Source organism: Bufo gargarizans, chromosome 6 (genome assembly GCF_014858855.1).
Source record: "Bufo gargarizans isolate SCDJY-AF-19 chromosome 6, ASM1485885v1, whole genome shotgun sequence".
Lineage (NCBI taxonomy): Eukaryota > Metazoa > Chordata > Amphibia > Anura > Bufonidae > Bufo > Bufo gargarizans.
Genome location: NC_058085.1, coordinates 123,939,210 through 123,958,260, shown reverse-complemented (window position 1 = coordinate 123,958,260; position 19,051 = coordinate 123,939,210). Strand labels below are relative to the sequence as shown.

Here is a 19,051-nt window from a genome sequence, read left to right as displayed (position 1 = left end):
AGCATTCAATTTATTGAAAACAATGAATAAACTGAAACAGGCTGTTTTTCAGCTGATCAAAAGTTTAGGACAACATGCCTTTAAAAGACCAAATCTGTGCAAAGATGTGGATTCATTCTCATTTTCTGTCAGGTAGTCACACGTTGTGATGGCAAAGGCAAAAAAACTCTCCCTTTTTAAACGTGGTCGGGTTGTTGAACTGCATAGGCAGGGTCTCTCACAGCGCGCCATCGCAGCTGAGGTGGGACGCAGTAAGACAGTCATTTGGAATTTCTTAAATGATCCTGAGGGTTATGGAACAAAAAAGTCAAGTGGAAGACCCAAAAAAAATTCATCAGCACTGAGCCAGAGGTTCCAATTGGCTGTCCGTGAAGACACTGGACGATCCTCGACCCAAATTAAGGCCCTTACTGGCGCTGACTGCAGCCCCATAACCATCAGACGGCATCTGAGACTGAAGGGCTTCAAAAATAAAAAACGTCTTCAAAGACCTTGTCTCCTTGAACGCCACAGAACTGCTCGTTTGGACTTTGCAAGAGAGCACCAAACATGGGACATTCGAAGGTGGAAGAAAGTTTTATTCTCTGAGGAGAAAAAATGTAACCTTGATGGTCCTGATGGTTTCCAACGTTACTAGCATGACAAGCAGATCCCACCTGAGATGTTTTCTACGCACCACAGTGGAGGGGGCGCCATAATCATCCGGGGTGCTTTTTCCTTCAGTGGAATAATGGAGCTTCAGGAAGTGCAGGGGCGTCAAACGGCCGCTGGCTATGTCCAGATGTTGCAGAGAGCATTCCTCATGACTGAGGGCCCTCGTCTGTGTGGTAACGACTGTGTTTTTCAACAGGACAACGCTACAGTACACAATGCCCGCAGGACAAGGGACTTCTTTCAGGAGAATAACATCACTCTTTTGGCCCATCCTGCGTGTTCCCCTGATCTAAATCCAATTGAGAACCTTTGGGGGATGGATGGCAAGGGAAGTTTACAAAAATGGACAGCAGTTCCAGACAGTAGATGGCCTTCGTGCAGCCGTCTTCACCACTTGGAGAAATGTTCCCACTCACCTCATGGAAACGCTTGCATCAAGCATGCCGAAACGAATTTTGGAAGTGATAAACAATAACGGCGGAGCTACTCATTACTGAGTTCATGTTTGGAAGTTGGATTTCTGTTTTGGGGGGGGTTTAGTTTTTTTGGGAGGTGTGGTCCTAAACTTTTGATCAGCTGAAAAACAGCCCGTTTCAGTTTATTTGTTGTTTTCATTAAATTGAATGCTCACTCCCATTTCTTCTTGTTGCATGTTGAAGCTCTACTTGGAACCTTGTTAAGATCCAGCCATGCTAAATATGATTTTTTGCCATTTTTCAAGTGGTCTTAAACTTTTGATCAGGACTGTACCAGCTGAATAATAAGAATGAATTAACAAGATGACAGAAGAATTTATATTCAGTGATGTAATGTTTTTTTTTTTATTGTGGGTATATTTTAGTATTTTATGAGTCTTTTAATTGTATTAACCTTATACATCCATATAAAAAATACTCACATTTAAAGCATTTAATTCTTCTGAATGAACTTGCCAAACACGTTTGACCCAGAAGACATTTGTCAGCCTGAAAGATAAAAGTGCGGCTTCTACACCCCTACCAACAATTCTATGCCGCTGGCTCAGGCAGCCTGACATTCTTTGTGATATTAGCTTTGAGATACTGCTGATATCTAGAGAACCGGAGCAGCTCACTAATGGTTTCAGTGTAAAGCAGAAATAAATGGTCTGCAGATACACTTTGTATTACAAAATACTGTTGAAAATGTTTAATAAAGACCAATAAAATGCAATGGTAACATTGCCCCCTCAAAGTAGCTTTTAAGTAAACTCCAGTGACAGACTGAGGCACAACGCAAAATACATGTACAGTTGTGTTCAAAATAATAGCAGTGTGTTTAAAAAAGTGAATAAAGCTCAAAATCCTTCTAATAGCTGTTATTTTCATACACACAAATGCATTGGGAACACTACACATTTTATTCAAAATCAAAACGTGAAGAAAAATATATAAAATGTGTTTTGTTCCTCTAAAAAAAAATTATGAAGAGTGAATATTAGACTGTTCAAAAAAATAGCAGTGTTTGTATTCTTCTTTACAAAGTCAGAAATTCACTATATAAACTGAAAAATGTTTGAAAATGTTGCTTTCCTTTGAATCACTTAAATAATATTTAGTTGTATAACCACTGTTTCTGAGAACTGCTGTACATCAGTGTTGCATGGAGTCAACCAACGTCTGGCACCTGTGAGCAGGTATTCCAGCCCAGGATGATTGGACTACATTCCACAGTTCTTCTCTATTTCTTGGTTTTGCCTCAGAAACTGCATTTTTTATGTCACCCCATAAGTTTTCTATTGGATTAAGATCCGGGGATTGGGCTGGCCACTCCATAATGTCAATCTTGTTGGTCTGGAACCAAGATGTTGCACGTTTACTGGTGTGTTTGGGGTCGTTGTCTTGTTGGAACACTCATTTCAAGGGCATTTCCTCTTCAGCAGAAGCCAGCACGACCTCTTCAAGTATTCTGATGTATTCAAACTGATCCATGATCCCTGGTATGTGATAAATAGGCCGAACACCATAGTATGAGAACATCCCCATATCATGATGCTAGTGCTACCATGCTTCACTGTCTTCACAGTGTACTGTGGCTCGAATTCAGTGTTTGGGGGTCATCTGACAAACTGTCTCTGGCCAGTAGACCCAAAAAAAAAAAACTATCTTACTTTTATCAGTCCACAAAATGTCTCTTTAGGCCAGTCAATGTGCTCTTTGGCAAATTGTAACCTCTTCAGCACATGTCTTATTTTCAACAGTGGGACTTTGCGGGGGCTTCTTGCAGATAGCTTGGCTTCACATAGGCCTCTTCTAATTGTAACAGTACTCACAGGTAACTTTAGACCTTCTTTGATCTTCCTGGAGCTGATTGTTGGCTGAGTCCTTGCCAATTGGGCTATTCTTCTATCCATTTGAATTGTAGTTTTTTGCTTTCTTCCACATCTTTCAGGCTTTGGTTGCCATTTAAAAGCATTTGCAATCATTTTAGCTGAGCAGCCTATCATTTTCTGCACTTCTTTATATTTTTTCCTCTCTCCAATCAACTTTATAATCAAGGTACGCTGTTCTTCTGAACAATGCCTGGAACAAACCACTTTCCTCAGAATTTCAGAGAGAAATGCACTGTAACCAGCATGTACAACATTTGCTGCCTTCCTTCCTTAAATAAGGGCAATAATTGCCACCTGTTTTTCAAAGAATGAATGACCTCATTAATTGAACTACACACTGCTATTATTTTGAACATGGCCCTTTCAATTAGTGATTCAATTACACAGAATCAGCAGCATGCATGTCATGACTGTTGGGTCTGTTGGATTTCTATTACTCTACTACACCTGCTAGTAAATTATTTGCCATGTAGAAATATAATTTCTACCAAAAACTGTGATTGATCAGGTTAGTGATGTCTGACTGCTATTATTTTGAACACAACTGTATGTGCACTAACATGTGAAAGTTGGCCAAGGCTGCAGTTACATGGGATTTTATATCAACAAAAAGCCACACCACACCAGGGGTGTACACATTTCAGAGGTATAAATACTCTATCAAAAACACAGTCTTGTGACAAAGAGTGAAATAAACTGGGCAAGAAATGAACAGTTGTAGTACCCCAAACTAATGGAATGTTCTGATTTACAGTAGGCCTCGTTCACATCTCATTTGTAAATCCAGCAGGTTGTTCCTGTACAGAGCAGACTGTCGGTTCTTACAGATCCGGTGTTGCCAGATGGTCGATTGCACCATCCGATCCCTATTGACTGCAATGGGGTCTGGTGGTGATCCGGAAGAATGCCGGGTTTCAGTTTCAGCTGGACATCAACTGCAGTTTTTTTTTCAGCTTTTATGTTTTTCATATTTCATATTTTAAAATAATTTTTTATGTCATTTTTCATTTTCCATGTCACTGTCTAAATTTAAACAAAAAACATAAAATCCTGCAGCCTAATAAGCGGAGCCACTTCTTGGTCTATACAGATAACCATTTACAATCAGTGATTATCAAAGTCTCCCTGCAGTCTCCATGCTCTCTCCCTGCACTCTCTGCCCTCTCCCTCACCAATATTCTTCTATTAATTGTTTCAGCAACACTGTCCCTAGCGCATGAGCACTTGCCATGTCTCTCCCTATGCTCAGCTCACAGGACAATGGCGGACACTGCGCAGGATGAGGGTTTTATAGGGCTGTGACATCACAGGGGATGGCTATTTGTGTATTGGGTGGCAGCGCAGCGTTATGGGTGATCTGGTGTTCCTGGCCTTGTCTCCTCTACACTTAGTTTCACTTTGTAAAACGTTTAGCCGCCTTTTTAGTAAAAACTGATCGGTTAACCATGAAACGCAAGGAATTTCGGGTTCCTTACAAATAGAAGTTTTTCTAAACTTCGGACCAAATTCCTGTTCGAATGCTTTGCTTCACTCAACACTAATTTTAATGCTTTGTAAATGCTGTTAAGAACAGCTCAAGGAAAATGGGCGTCCCCATAATCATGTTCAGAAAATAGAATAAAAAAAATCTAGAATCAGAAAATAAAATCAGATTGGAAAAAAGGATATGTGCTGTTATCTGGTTTTAACTGGCAGATCAAATTTTGGGTGACAAATTTCCGCAATGGGTTATCCTGGAAAAGATAATGATGAAATCCTCAGGATAGGTCATCCTAATCACATCAGTGGGGGTCTGAGCCCGGGCATCTCAACCGGGCATCTCAACTTAGCGGAGCTCTGGTGAGCGATGCATGCTCCTGACAGCTGTCCAAGGACAGCACTGTACATGATATAGTGGCAGTGCTTGGTAATGCAGATCAGCCCCATTGACTTGAATGGGGCTGAGCTGCAACTAGGTCATGTACCAATGTCACAGGCTTAGAAATAGGCTGCGGAGCTCAAGGACTCTTCTAACAGCTGATCAGCAGGGGTCCAGGGTGTCGCAACCCCGCAGATCTGAAACTGATGACCTATCCCGAGGATAAGCAATCAATTAAACGGTAATGGCAGCATCTTCAGGTAATCCTTTAGTAGACGTACTTCAACGAATGTGTGCACTGTGACACTTGTGCCATGCTTACGGTTGCCGGTGGCAACGTGTTGCTGTTTTGGAATGTGGTGGCAGTGTCTCAGCTTTGGCTGTGTGCGCCGTGACATGGATGCCATGCATGCTGTTGCCAGTGGCAATGTGTTGCATGTTGGCTGGTGTGTGCACTTCCCCTTTAAGTTGTAGCCTTCCCCTGTCTGGTGATGTAAGGGTTAACTACCTGACTGGGTGTGGTCAGTTGGGTTTTATCTCCTGTGGCTTCCTGGCTGGAGTCAGTTGTACTTCAGCTGTTGTTGGTGCTGGAGATCTGCTCCAGTCCAGGGTGATCTATCTGCCCAGTCCTTGAGGGCCACCTTATAGGACATTGATGTCATCTGCAATGTCATTCCTTTGTCTCCCTTATCCACTATGTACCCAACCTCACTTGGTTTGGTGTGGGTTTATGTTCAGGGTTTGTTGTACGTCTTGTTTGATGTTACATGTCTGGGCTGTTGTTGGTGTTTGTCTCTGCAAGTGTGCAACACGTTTTCCCTGTGTGTGTTGTACCTCTATGAGGGGGCTAGTTTCCCAGAGGGGTGAACCATAGGTCTGTATGCAGTGCTGCCTGGGGCTGCCATTCACTGTGTGAGCATGGGGGACTCTGGCAGAGTTGGCATGCTGGATTCCTGTGTGGGTTGTTTATACTGTAACCTGCTGTGTGTTCGGGCTCCTGTACTGATGCACGGGTTCCAGTTGTGGAGACTTCGGCAGGTAAGTGGGTTATCTTGTTGTTCTTACCTGCCGATCCTCTAGCTGTGTATGGGCTTCCCTTTTCCCTGCTGCTAGGCCATTTGAGAGTCCTGTTCATCCATGTCTGGGAAGAACAGGTCGTTTTTCCCCTGCTGCTATGTGAGGGATTATCAGGGCGACTCAGGGCCATAGGTATCCTGGTATGAGCCGTCTTACCATCAAGGTCCACTCATACGGTTAGGAGTTAAGGTGAGGATTAGGGACGTAATAGGAGGTGACCTGCTCCCTGATTCCGGCGTCCTGGCCTAGCTGTTTCCCCTCTATCCCTTTACATTGTATGGTGGGGGTTTTTCCCTACTCCCCACCGTGACAATATGCTATTCCTTCCAATTCTCTGGCAGATAAGGAGACGCATAGAATTCTTTTTGTGTCTACTTTTGGTAGTCACAGTGGTGATATTAAACGGTAACGGCAGCAACTCCTTTATTAAATGTACTTCAACGAATGTGTACACAGAAAGCAAAAATGCAACATTTCGGCTACATGGTAGCCTTTTAACAAATGATACTCCTATATCTAATATAGTGTACATCACTCCTCCCTTACCTCTAAGGAGCCAATCAATCAGGCATCACAACACCCACCAATAAAAAACCACCAATACACATCGAGTCTTAATAATGTTTTCCTATTAATCACAGTTGTGTTTGATTAAAAACTTTGTGTTACCTTGTGGGGGGCGGCAGCCATAGAAGCGTATATACCGAGCACCTGAGATCCATATTAGCGTCTTGAAAACTTTACTGCGCATGTCCGTGATGTCATCAAGCACGTTAAGAAGGAGTGGTGATAAAGAGAAGATTCCTAGGAAAAAAGAAATGAAATGGATCTTTACTTTGAAATCGCTACAACCCCATGGACTCAATGTGAGTGGTATACAATAATCGATGTAGGAGGTGATTATATTTTATTTTTATTTCCAATTCAGTATTGAGCATTTACCATTCCAATTTATGCATGTTTTTAATATGTAACTATATTTTTCACAGCCTAGTGGGGTGACCGAGGCACCTGGATTCTACTATTTATGAATCATCAGGTAGGAATCTATGTTATAGGTGATTCATCTCCGTTATCTGGATTTGTATCAATTATTCTTAGGCCTCTTTCACACGGGCGTCATATTTTTGGCCCGGATAAGAGGCGTGTGCGTTGCGGGAAAATGCGCAATTTTTCTGCGTGAGTGCAAAACATTGTCATGCGTTGCACTCGCGTGAGAAAAATCGTGCATGTTTGGTACCCAAACCCGAACTTCTTCACAGAAGTTCGGGCTTGGGATTGATGTTCTGAAGATTGTATTATTTTCCCTTATAACATGGTTATAAGGGAAAATAATAGCATTCTGAATACAGAATGCATAGTAAAACAGCGCTAGAGGGGTTAAAAAAAAATAAAAAAATATTTAACTCACCTTAGTCCACTTGATCGCAAAGCCGGCATCTCCTTGTGTCTCCTCTGCGCTGAACAGGACCTGGGGACTGGGGTGAGCATTAAATAGAGGTTAAGGACCTTTGATGACGTCACTCCGGTCATCACATGGTACGTCACATGATCTTTTACCATGGTGAGTCACCATGGTAAAAGACCATGTGATGACCGGAGTGACGTCATCAAAGGTCCTTAACCTCTATTTAATGCTCACCCCAGTCCCCAGGTCCTGTTCAGCGCAGAGGAGACACAAGGAGATGCTGGCTTTGCGATCAAGTGGACTAAGGTGAGTTAAAAAAAATTTTTTAACCCCTCTAGCGCTGTTTTACTATGCATTCTGTATTCAGAATGCTATTATTTTCCCTTATAACCATGTTATAAGGGAAAATAATAATGATCGGGTCTCCAGCCCGATAGTCTCCTAGCAACAGTGCGTGAAAATCGCACCGCATCCGTACTTGCTTGCGGATGCTATGCGATTTTCACGCTTCCCATTCACTTCTATGGGGCATGCGTCGCGTGAAAATCGGACAATATAGAGCATGCTGTGATTTTTTTTGACCCCCTCTAGCGTTGTTTTACTATGCATTCTGTATTCAGAATGCTATTATTTTCCCTTATAACCATGTTATAAGGGAAAATAATACAATCTTCAGAATATCAATCCCAAGCCCGAACTTCTGTGAAGTTCGGGTTTGGGTACCAAACATGCACGATTTTTCTCACGCGAGTGCAACGCATGACAATGTTTTGCACTCGCGCAGAAAAATCGCGCATTTTCCCGCAACGCACCCGGCTCTTATCCGGGCCAAAAATATGACGCCCGTGTGAAAGAGGCCTAAGAATAACTGATACAAATCCAGATAACGGAGATGAATCACCTATAACATAGATTCCTACCTGATGATTCATAAATAGTAGAATCCAGGTGCCTCGGTCGCCCCACTAGGCTGTGAAAAATATAGTTACATATTAAAAACATGCATAAATTGGAATGGTAAATGCTCAATACTGAATTGGAAATAAAAATAAAATATAATCACCTCCTACATCGATTATTGTATACCACTCACATTGAACTCAATATTGAGTCCATGGGGTTGTAGCAATTTCAAAGTAAAGATCCATTTCATTTCTTTTTTCCTAGGAATCTTCTCTTTATCACCACTCCTTCTTAACGTGCTTGATGACATCACGGACATGCGCAGTAAAGTTTAAGACGCTAATATGGATCTCAGGTGCTCGGTATACACGCTTCTCTGGCTGTTTAATTGATTGCTGATCTGTGGACTGCGGAGGATCTGCGGTCGTAGTTTGGTTGGTGCTTTCCAGTAAGGTCGATAATGCCCGTGGGTGCTGCTCTACAACATTTTTTCACTATCCTGAGGATAAGTCATAAATATATTTTCCTGGATAACCACTTCAACTCCAAGGGCAGCCCAACTACCATCAGACAAGAGCCCCAACATCAGGTGTGCCGCGAGGGAAGAAAGGGTGCACCCTCCTGTCACATCTGGCCCTAGGGGCGAATGGTGTGAGGATTGCCACTGTGATTTGTGTGAACAACTGTCGCTACCACTCCCATCCTCCACTTCGCCCCTCAGGGCTTTCGGCACAGTCAGTGCATAAAGTTGATGTAAGGAAGTGTCTACAATGGTCACATGCCCTCGTGTCGATACCTCATCACTGGCCAGGAAGTAAAGAGTGTCGGGAACTGGGCAGCGTTAGAACTGGAGAGACAGGGATTCTTGAGGCAATTATAGCGTTTTTTCACAGTATTCTTAGCAGTTTTGAATACAATTTTCATGATTGTAAAACCCCTTTAAAGAGGACCTGTCACCTCTCCTGGTGTGTCTATTTTACCAATTACTCACATTCCCCTTGTAGTAACAATTGTGGACCATAATTTCTAATTTTTTTATTTTCTTTTTTCTAAAGGTCTGTCTGGGTGTTATCCGTTTTGGGGGTTTCCCTTTACACTCTTGAACTGGCAGCACCCAGATGGACCTTTACTGAAAACTTAAAATAGGAAAACTGGAGGAACAGCGCAACATAGAGTTCTATGAATAGATGATCCAGACTTATTATTGTATGGGGAATACAAGTACTTACTAAAACAGGCACGTCAGAAGAGGTGCTGCTAACATCTTAGCGCCAGATATCATGCAACACCATTTGAAGTCTTGTAAAGTCCATGCCTCAATGGGTCATAGCTGATTTGGCAGCATGAAGGAGTCCTACAAAATATTAGGCAGTTGGTTTACACATTACGGGGGACAGTTATGAAAACTAATGTAAAGGAAAACTGGCTAAGTTGTCCATAGCAACCAGTCAGATTCCACCTTCAAAGGTAACATCTCGTTGCTTTGGACAACTAAGTCAGTTCTACTCTACACCAGTTTGATAAATATCCCCCTTGACTTGTCAGTGTATAGAGCCAATGTAAAAAGTCTTATTGAGGTACTGAATTTCAGACAAGGTCAGAAACACATAAGAAAGCCCAGATCACATAGGGTCAGTAAACAGGTTATACATGTAGATAATTATGGACATAGCAGCCATCTACAAACAAGGAGGCAGGGAAGATCAAAAGACAGATAAAAGTCAAATTATCTACATGAAGATAAGTAGGGTCCTTACAGAGAGACAGAAGCTTCTTGCGAATAATGTATCCTTTTTTCATGGGCACGGTCATATTATACAGCTGTAGTAGTTCCCCCATAGAGGTAAATAAGCCTTCTGGACTTTTCTGTATGTCTGCAATTTCATACAGAAGCATATGGTGTCCAACTGAGCCTGTCTGGGAAGATATGGAGTCCACCTGGGTCTGCAATAGGGATCCTAGTGACCTCCATGAATTGGAGTGCAGGCTCTATACCCATGTGCATGAGCCCTTCTAAAAAGTTAAAGGACTGTACCCATTGAGGGGGCTAACTGAACAGGTGGAACAGCGATGGGCCTGAGAAGGGGAACAGACTATGTATAGAGAATTGTATTTTTCTACTCTTCTGATGTTCCCCCTGCAGGTTTCCTGCAGGTTAGGCTCTGCACCTGTCCTCTCTGCCTATGTCATGATAACTGACACTTCAGTAAATGGCACTTATCATGTACAGAAACTTAATACAAGGTGCTTCCCAATGTATTATGATTGTCCATATTGCTTTCTTTGCTGGCTTGATTAATTTTTCCATCACATTGTACACTATTTGTTTCCATGGTTACAAAAACCCTGAAATTCAGCAGCATTTGCCGTACTTGCACACTATAGGAAAAAGCACCGCCTTATGCATGCTCTCACAATCCCGGCCACCAGAGAGGTCTGCACCTTTTCATATAGTGTGCAAGTATGACCACCATTGCTGGATTACTGGGTGGTCATAACTAGAGATGAGCGAATTTCTCAAAAATTTGATTCAGACGGTTCGCCAAATTTCCCAAAAAGATTTGATTCGATCCCAATTCATTTGTGATGAATTGCATAAAAAAAATGCTATTTCCTGACCGCTGAGAGAACATTTCGCCTTGTAGTAACACGTATAGGGAGTCTGCTGTGATAGTGAAATAATACTGTAAGTCCGTATGACATGCAGATGACAGGCGTCACTCTTAGAATCACTGCACACTTCATGGGGCCAAAACTGACCAAATAACTCAAGTGTGAACTCAGCCTTACAGGTAACCGTTTGCGTCATCAGCGCCAAGAAGAAGCGCACTCCTTTTACACCGTTGTCAGCTGATTCCACATAGATGTCTACAGAACCTGCTCTGTTACATGCTATATACTTTTATATATGAAATAAACACACCCAAAACAGGTTGTATCAGACTGCAAATTCACCCAAAAGCAAGGATTAATGGAAGTACTTTTATATATGAAATAAACACACCCAATAAAAGATGCAAGAATTATTGCAATTACTCTTTAAAACAACCTAAAATCTGTAGTAATAGATCACTTTTAGTAACTCCAATTAGTGCAGCAAGGAATAGCTTCTTTCCCTGACAGGGGTGCACCTAGCCTTTCTGCTGTCTGAGGCAAAAATTGAAAAAGTGCCCCCCTCCCCACATACCCAATTCTCAACCTAACACCTTCCCTTCTAACATCATTATATATATCACTACAGAACATACAGGGTAATATAGCGTCCCATACCGCTTACACCCAGTGACGTCTCCTCTGATGTAGATGTTCTCTTTCCTCATCTTCTTCATTCAGTACAGACCGCCATGATGATTTCTTTCAGCCATCTCTTGTCTCTGCAGTTTAACAAAAAACATCTTTGTTTACAACTTTTCCATCATCCTCCCATCTTCTGGACAAATCATCCTACCACCCCCAACACTGTGCTGTTGTGCTCCCCAACACTATACTGCAGAAACAGATAAACCCAGGGTGCCCCCAAGGTAATAGTGCTCCCAAAAGTCCCAACTAATAATTCTCTGTCAGAGCACACTTGGCAGTAATACTGCCCTTACAGTGCCCCCAACATGTCCCCACTGTGCCCCAGAAGTAATAATGCTCCCATAGTGCCCATACTAGTAATTATGTTCCCCACAGTCCCCCAGTAGTAATAAAGCCCACCAAAATGCCGCCCCTAGTAGTAATAATTCTCCTTAGGCTTATGCACACAACCGTGCCGTTATTTGCGGTAAAAAAACTGAAGGCGCCCGTGTTACCTTCCGCAATTTGCGGAACGGAATGGGCACTAGCAATATAAATGCCTATTCTTGTCCGCAAAGCGCGGACAAGAATAGGACATGTTATATTTTCTTAGCGGGGCTGCGGAACGGAGCCACGGATGCGGACAGCATTCGGAGTGCTGTCCGCATCTTTTGTGGCCCCATTGAAATGAATGGGTCTGCATTCATCCGAGCCGCCAAAACGGCGGCTCGGATGCGGACCCAAACAACGGTGGTGTGCATGAGGCCTTATAATGTGACAGTAGTAAAATGCACCCTTAAAATGAGCACCAATACAAAAAATGCCCTTTATAATGTGTGCCAGTGCAAAAAATACCCCTTTTTAATGCCCCCCTTTGAGCTAATGTCCCCATACTGCCCTATAATGTGTGCCAGTATAAAATACCCCTATATAATGCCCCCAAGTCAATGCCCCCATAGTGCTCCTCTCTCCCTTCCCCATAGTGCCTCCATAATATACCAGTATAAAATGCCCCTATATAGTGCCCCAGTAGATGCCCTCAGTGTCCACCTTAATTTTCCAGTATAAAATACCCCTTCTTAGTGCCCCTAGTAGATGCCCTCATAGTGCTCGTCTTTTCCCATAGTACCCCCCATAATGCATCCCAGTATAAAATGTCCCTATACAGAGCCCCCCATATAAAATACGCCTTCCTTGTGCCCTCAGTAGATGCCCCCATTAATGTGCCAATAAGAAGTGCCCATATAATGTTTCTCTCCCCTTCCCCAAAGTGGCCATCATATAAAATACCACTTTTGTGTCCCCCATAGTGCCCCCCAATAATTTTCCAGTAAAAAAGTGCCTCTAGATGCCCCCATAGTGCCATAGGTTCATGGGCCCTGGTGCAAGAGTTCAGCTTGGGCCCTCCTTTCCTCCTTGCTTTGTGGCCAGGCACAGGGAAGCACTTTGCCTTCATGCTGCTTGATGCAAAAATAGAAATGCCCCCCCATGCCAAATTCTTGACCTAACCACTTCCCGCCAGTCAGAGGTGTAACTTTACCAGCATAAACTTTCTGTAAGGCTAAGGCAACACGACACATAGGGCACAACTACACTGCAACATTTGTCGCACCACAATTTTTATAATGATAGTCTATGCTGCCGCACTGCGACATGCGACATGCTGCGACTGTCACAGAAACAGTTTTTGCAACTGTTGCGTCGCAGCATGTCGCAATGAGACACTATAGACTATCATTATAAAAAAAATTGTGCGACATTAGTGCAACAAAATCTGTCTTCTTATATGTCACGAGAATCTTTGGGCCCCCTCAGTCTCCTTGGCCCAGCAGCGACTGATACCTCTGCATCCCTTATAGCTACGCCACTGGAGACGACCCCTTTAAGGTGGAACATTTTTTAATGTCTATGTCCTAATTTGAAGGAGGGACTTGGCTGTTTTTCATTTCAAAGACCACAGCATACCTGTTTGTAGGTGTGGCATTGCAGGTCAGGATTAGTGACTTAAATGATAATAAGCTAAACTAGAAAAGCTACAATTTCTGGGGAAATTGTATGAAGTGTTCTTGCCTCCACCAGTAGTCTACAACTGGAGTGGGCGGAGTAACTGGGTGGAGTGACTTGAGTAACTGTTGTGTGGTTGGAGTGGCTGGAGTAACTGTGGAAAGGTGAAAAAGCTAGCGTGGCTTGGGTTGGGCTTAGCTTGAGGGGCACGGCCTTCACAGCCCAGCAAACATACTATAATTTACACTAGAAACTGATGTAAATTATAGCTCAAATTCATGCCACTGTGATGTCGGAGGTCCGTGCCTGCTAGCATCTCTTCCTGGATGGCTGCCAGAGTACTTACCATCTCTGATCCATGTTGTCTTTTGTTGGAGGCCATGCCCACCTAATACTTGCTTCCTTTAGGGCATGAGACTACTCCTAGAGGTAGCAGCTCAGTGGCACCTGCAGCAAACTCCAGGTCTTTATACAAGGGTCAAAGGGTGACAACCAGGGGTTGGAGTAGCAGCAAGTCAAATCTGTTCAATAGGCACAGTGGGCCCACACCTGCTTCACTGTACATAGCTTGTGTAGATTTTACTTTCTGGAAAATGGAGGGCCAGTGATGCATGTAGTTTATTATGAGGATTGCACACCTTACTAAATTAGGTGCATCGCGCCCCAGCATAAACTAGATCAAAACTGACATATGAAATGCCAGTTTAGATAAATTCCCCTCCAAAATTCTCACCTCAGCTCATAGATGGCGAATTCAGAGATGTCACTAGTACCTCCTGAGCCCCAGTACAAAATGCGTAATAAGATTGCCCTGAAACAATTTTCTGAAAAAAGTATATTCACATAGTGCCATCATATCATGCTGCTCTGGTATATGGGTGCACAATGGATAGCACAGCAGCCTTGTATTGCTGAGGAGGTTGCATGTTGTACCTGTTTTTATAAGGGTTTATTCTCTGTACTCCTACACTTCAAAAACTCCTTGGTTACCTTGCCTTTATATGATATAAGGCCTCAAATGTGGGTGGCTGAAATAGGGGAATTAGAATGTGATCTCCACTGGGGACAAAGACAGTAGCTTTCCTTTTCTACACTATACTACATGCAATAAACTGTGTTTGGTCAAATTTAAAAAGTGAAAAAAAAGACATCTCAGGAAGACATCTTAAAAATTCATTTGATGGGCCTCAGAAATGAAGATCTGAAATTGCCTGAAGCTGACAGACTGTAAATTCGATATGATGAAGCCGGGGGCAAGGTGAGAGAGTGACTGTATTACCTTCTTAAGCAACGAGGAATTTGCCTCTCCCAGTTTTAAGCTAACATATAACAAACAGCCCAAGGGCTTCATACATTCTGAAAGAATGGTCTGAATATACCAGGGGAGTTGTTAAACAGGTGTTGACCATACAAAAAAAAATTCTGTAAGAGGATCTCCCCTTTGCAACTGAAACACCCCTTAAAAGCCTTATAAATAGAGTGTGAAGACCTCAGTCTTTATCCACACTTCTTTGTTTTTACATTGCTCTGGTCAGCTCCAGTAGCAATTCAACCACCATGTCCAACTATCGTTTAAGCTCTGCATCATCCTATCAAGTTTCAAGCTCATCTGGAGGCTTTGGTGGTAGTGGCTATGGAGGAAGTGGCTTTGGTGGTGGAAGCTTTGGTGGTGGAGGCTATGGCTCAGGTGGGGGGTCCAATGCAGGATTCTCTTTGAGCTCTGCAATTGGATCTGGTGGTGGGTTCTCTTCTGGTGGCTTTGGTGGAGCAGCAGCTAGCAGCCTTGGTTCTTTTGGTGGAAGTGATAAGCAGACCATGCAAAATCTCAATGACCGTCTGGCTTCCTACTTGGATAAAGTGAGAGCACTGGAGGCTGACAATGCTGCCCTGGAAGTGAAGATCCGAGAATGGTATGAGAAACAACTTGGTGCTGGAGCTGGTGCAACTTCCAAAGACTACAGCAAGTACTATGATATCATCAACGACCTGAGGAGCAAGGTACAGTTCTTTTTGAGATATGTTTAATCTGTATGTGTTTACCCATATACTCTTGTATTAAAAGTATGTCCTACCCATAATGCCCTGTGTTTAAGTAAGTTGTTTGTACTATTAATCTGCCATTGATTAATTTTGGAAGCAATAGGCCCATAGCCATAGAAGATCAGGTTATTACTTTACTATAACTATAACCACAACATGATAGTATGATGTCTGTGTTGACTTCATATAGTATACTTTGCATCAAGACACATTTCTTGTTCTAAAATGACCGCCATGTTTACATATTTTCTTCACGAGTGATGTATATACAGGTGAAACGCGAAACATTAGAAAATTAGAGTCCATTTATTTCAGTAATGCAAATTAAAAGGAATTGCAATAATGCAGCTAAAATTCAAATTTTGTGAAAAGGTTCAATATTCTAGGCTCAAAGTGTCACACTGTAGTCAGCTAATTAATCCATACCCCCTGAGCAAAGGGTACCTCAAAATTGTGACTTTGGGGTTTCATAAGCTGTAAGCCATAATCATCCAAATTATAGCAAATAAAGGCTTGAAGTATCTCGCTTTGCATGTAATGAGTCTATCTCATATGTTAGTTTCACCTTTTAGGCTGCATTACTGAAATAAATGAACTTTGCACAATATTCAAATTTTTCGGGTTTCACCTGTATACAGTTTCATGGCTTTCTCATCTGCATTAACAATCCTTTTGTTGTCCCAGCAACCCTAAAATAAACTTACTGTATATCCTTGTGTTATTTCTAGATTTTGGCTGCCACCATTGACAACTCCCGTGTTGTTCTCCAGATTGACAATGCTAGACTGGCTGCTGATGACTTCAGACTGAAGTAAGACCAAGTACAAAATGTTGGGGGAGATTTATCAAAAGTGGTGCCAAGCAAAACTGGCTCAGTTGCCCCTAGCAACCAATCTGTTTAGTTATTTTATTTTCGAAAGGAACTCTGAAAAATCAAAGGTGGAATTTGATTGGTTGCAATGGGCAATTAAGCCATTTTCCCATTGCACCATTTTTGATAAATCTCCCCCTTAGTCTAGAATTTATTATGTAAAGTATAGATGATATGTATTGTTAAATATCATTTAAGGCACATCAAAAAATAATATACAAGCTATGCCAGTTGCCAAGCAGTGGCTTAAATATCTTCAAGTCACTGCTTATCACCAAATGACATGGTCAATGGGTGACAGTGCTGGATCCCATGTCATTGAGACTCAAAGTTGTAATTCCCAGAAGGGTTGGTGGCTTCTATTACCCAATGTCACAAGATCTTCTAGCAATGGCTGCCAGGAAGAGGAAGGTGGTCTGCCAAGGCAAAGCACTGGCTTTAGGGCTACCTAGGCAGTCTCCATGTACACTAATTTGCTTACAGTGTATAGCAAATTGAATAAAGGTAGATGCAAGGGCAATCTTTCTGACTTTATGTTCAACTACAGATTGCAATCTATAGTGGTTATTTCTAGACACTGAGTAGATTTAATGCAGAGCTTACCTTTCATCATTGTTTGCTCTATGCTCCTTTTTCATATTCTGCATATATTTTACTTTTTGCTTTTTTGTAAGGTATGAAAATGAGTTGGCACTCCGTCAGAGCGTGGAGGCTGACATCAATGGACTCCGTAGAGTCTTGGATGAGTTGACCCTAGCCAGAGGAGACTTAGAGATCCAGATTGAGAGCTTGGCTGAAGAGCTAGCCTACCTGAAGAAGAACCACGAAGAGGTAGGCATAAATTCAATTGTTTCTTTCATTAAGGATACACAAATAGATGGATTAAAATGCAAAGATACAGTAATACCAATAATCAGATAATCATGATGATATGGAAAATATCATAGGGGACATAGCAGAACATGAGGCTTATGAAATATAACAACAACAAAAACTCATCCTCTTCATCTCTTACCATTAGCAAAGAATATACTTGAGAAATTATACTCACTATCAATACTGCCTATAAACTGAGACATATATGAAAGGTTCTGGACTTCACAGCAAAATCTGTAACAGGCCCTACCACTTACCATGCGCCATTCATAATGCTTGCGTTCTCTGATGAAGCAGAGGGGCTTTTGGGGCTTTTCTGGCATCTAAGCATGTAGCTCAAAATCCTACATTCTTCCAAGGACTAGAATACATTACATTTCCTTAGTGCATTAATATGATTTTATGTATCTCAATGAACAGGAATTGCAGATTGCAAAGAGCAGCTCTGCTGGCCAAGTCAATGTAGAAATGGATGCTGCACCAGGTGTGGATCTCACTAAGCTTCTGAATGACATGAGAGCAGACTATGAAACACTGGCAGAGAAGAACCGTAAGGATGCAGAGGCATTGTTCAACCAGAAGGTAAGATTGTTTCACTCAAAGTTATCTTTCATGTAAAAGTGCTTTTAAAAGAAACTAACATAAAACATGCTTAACTATTCCAGAGCAACGAACTGAAGAAGGAAATTTCAGCTGGTGTGGAACAAGTGCAGACAAGCAAGACAGAAATTTCTGACCTCAGACGTACCCTCCAAAGTTTGGAGATTGAACTCCAGTCTCAGTTGGCAATGGTAATAAATTCAGTATAGAAATATGCAATATGAAAAAAACATTGATTATAATAACAAGTACAGTGAAATCTTTCCCAAAGACTACTTCTTTCAGAAGACCACACCCTTATCCAGACCAGGTTTACAGTTTCATCATATATTATGTATAGTGGCCATCTTTCTTGAGTGGACCACCACTCTAGAGGGGCGTTTTTCAATGTCATTTTGAAAGGCAGTCTAAAAAAAAGTTTCACTGTACTTACACTGTTTTCCTGAACCTGAACATCTCTAGACCATTCAATTAAAGATTTGTCTAATCAATTGGCAGGTCAAGAAGCTGTTGATTATTTGCTTGCCTCTTTTACTCACCTGTTGACTCTTTGACTGCGTTTATATGGCATACACAAAATAACGTTCTTTTTACCATATTTTAGAGAAAATCACTTGAAGATACATTGGCTGAGACAGAAGGTCGCTATGGTGCACAACTTCAACAGCTCCAACTTGTTATTAGTGGAATTGAGGAACAGTTGATACAGATCAGATTAGACATTGAGAGACAGGGCCAGGAATACAGAGACCTCCTTGATATCAAGACAAGGTTGGAAATGGAAATTGAAACATACCGCCGCCTTCTGGATGGAGAACTAGGGTAAGCACAAATGATACAGCAACTCTAAAGAAACGTTATGGTGGGCCTTTCTAAATGTAAAACTAGGCCAAAGAAAAGTCTAATATTTACTAGTACTTATTATTATTAACTAGTTCTTAAAGGGGTTGTCTAATCTTAGATATTGGTGGTATATCGCTAGAATATGCCACCAATGGCAGATAGGTGCATCAATGTCCAGAACAGGACCATGAAAGTGAAGCAGAACAATATATTTTCAGAAGTCCCAAAGAAATGAAACTTAAGTAAACTGTACTCTCCATTCACTATTGTGGGACTGCTTGAGATGGA

The 19,051-nt window shown here is 42.0% G+C and overlaps 1 protein-coding gene across 1 annotated transcript; it reads left to right on the top strand.

Annotated features, from left to right (window-relative positions):
- Positions 1 to 15,090: 15,090 nt before the first annotated feature.
- LOC122940555 (keratin, type I cytoskeletal 47 kDa-like) lies at positions 15,091 to 18,746 on the top strand. The gene is made up of 6 exons (XM_044297156.1): positions 15,091 to 15,531; positions 16,302 to 16,384; positions 17,119 to 17,275; positions 17,741 to 17,902; positions 17,986 to 18,111; positions 18,525 to 18,746. Exons 1-6 carry the CDS (start codon positions 15,091 to 15,093, stop codon positions 18,744 to 18,746), a joined length of 1,191 nt encoding a protein of 396 aa, XP_044153091.1.
- Positions 18,747 to 19,051: the final 305 nt, after the last annotated feature.

Coding starts and splice junctions, on each gene's coding strand:
- LOC122940555 (XM_044297156.1), top strand. CDS start 15,091: ATGTCCAACTATCGTTTAAGCTCTGCATCATCCTATCAAGTTTCAAGC. Junction 16,385..17,118: donor GCTGATGACTTCAGACTGAA/GTAAGACCAAGT, acceptor CTTTTTTGTAAG/GTATGAAAATGAGTTGGCAC. Junction 17,276..17,740: donor TGAAGAAGAACCACGAAGAG/GTAGGCATAAAT, acceptor CTCAATGAACAG/GAATTGCAGATTGCAAAGAG.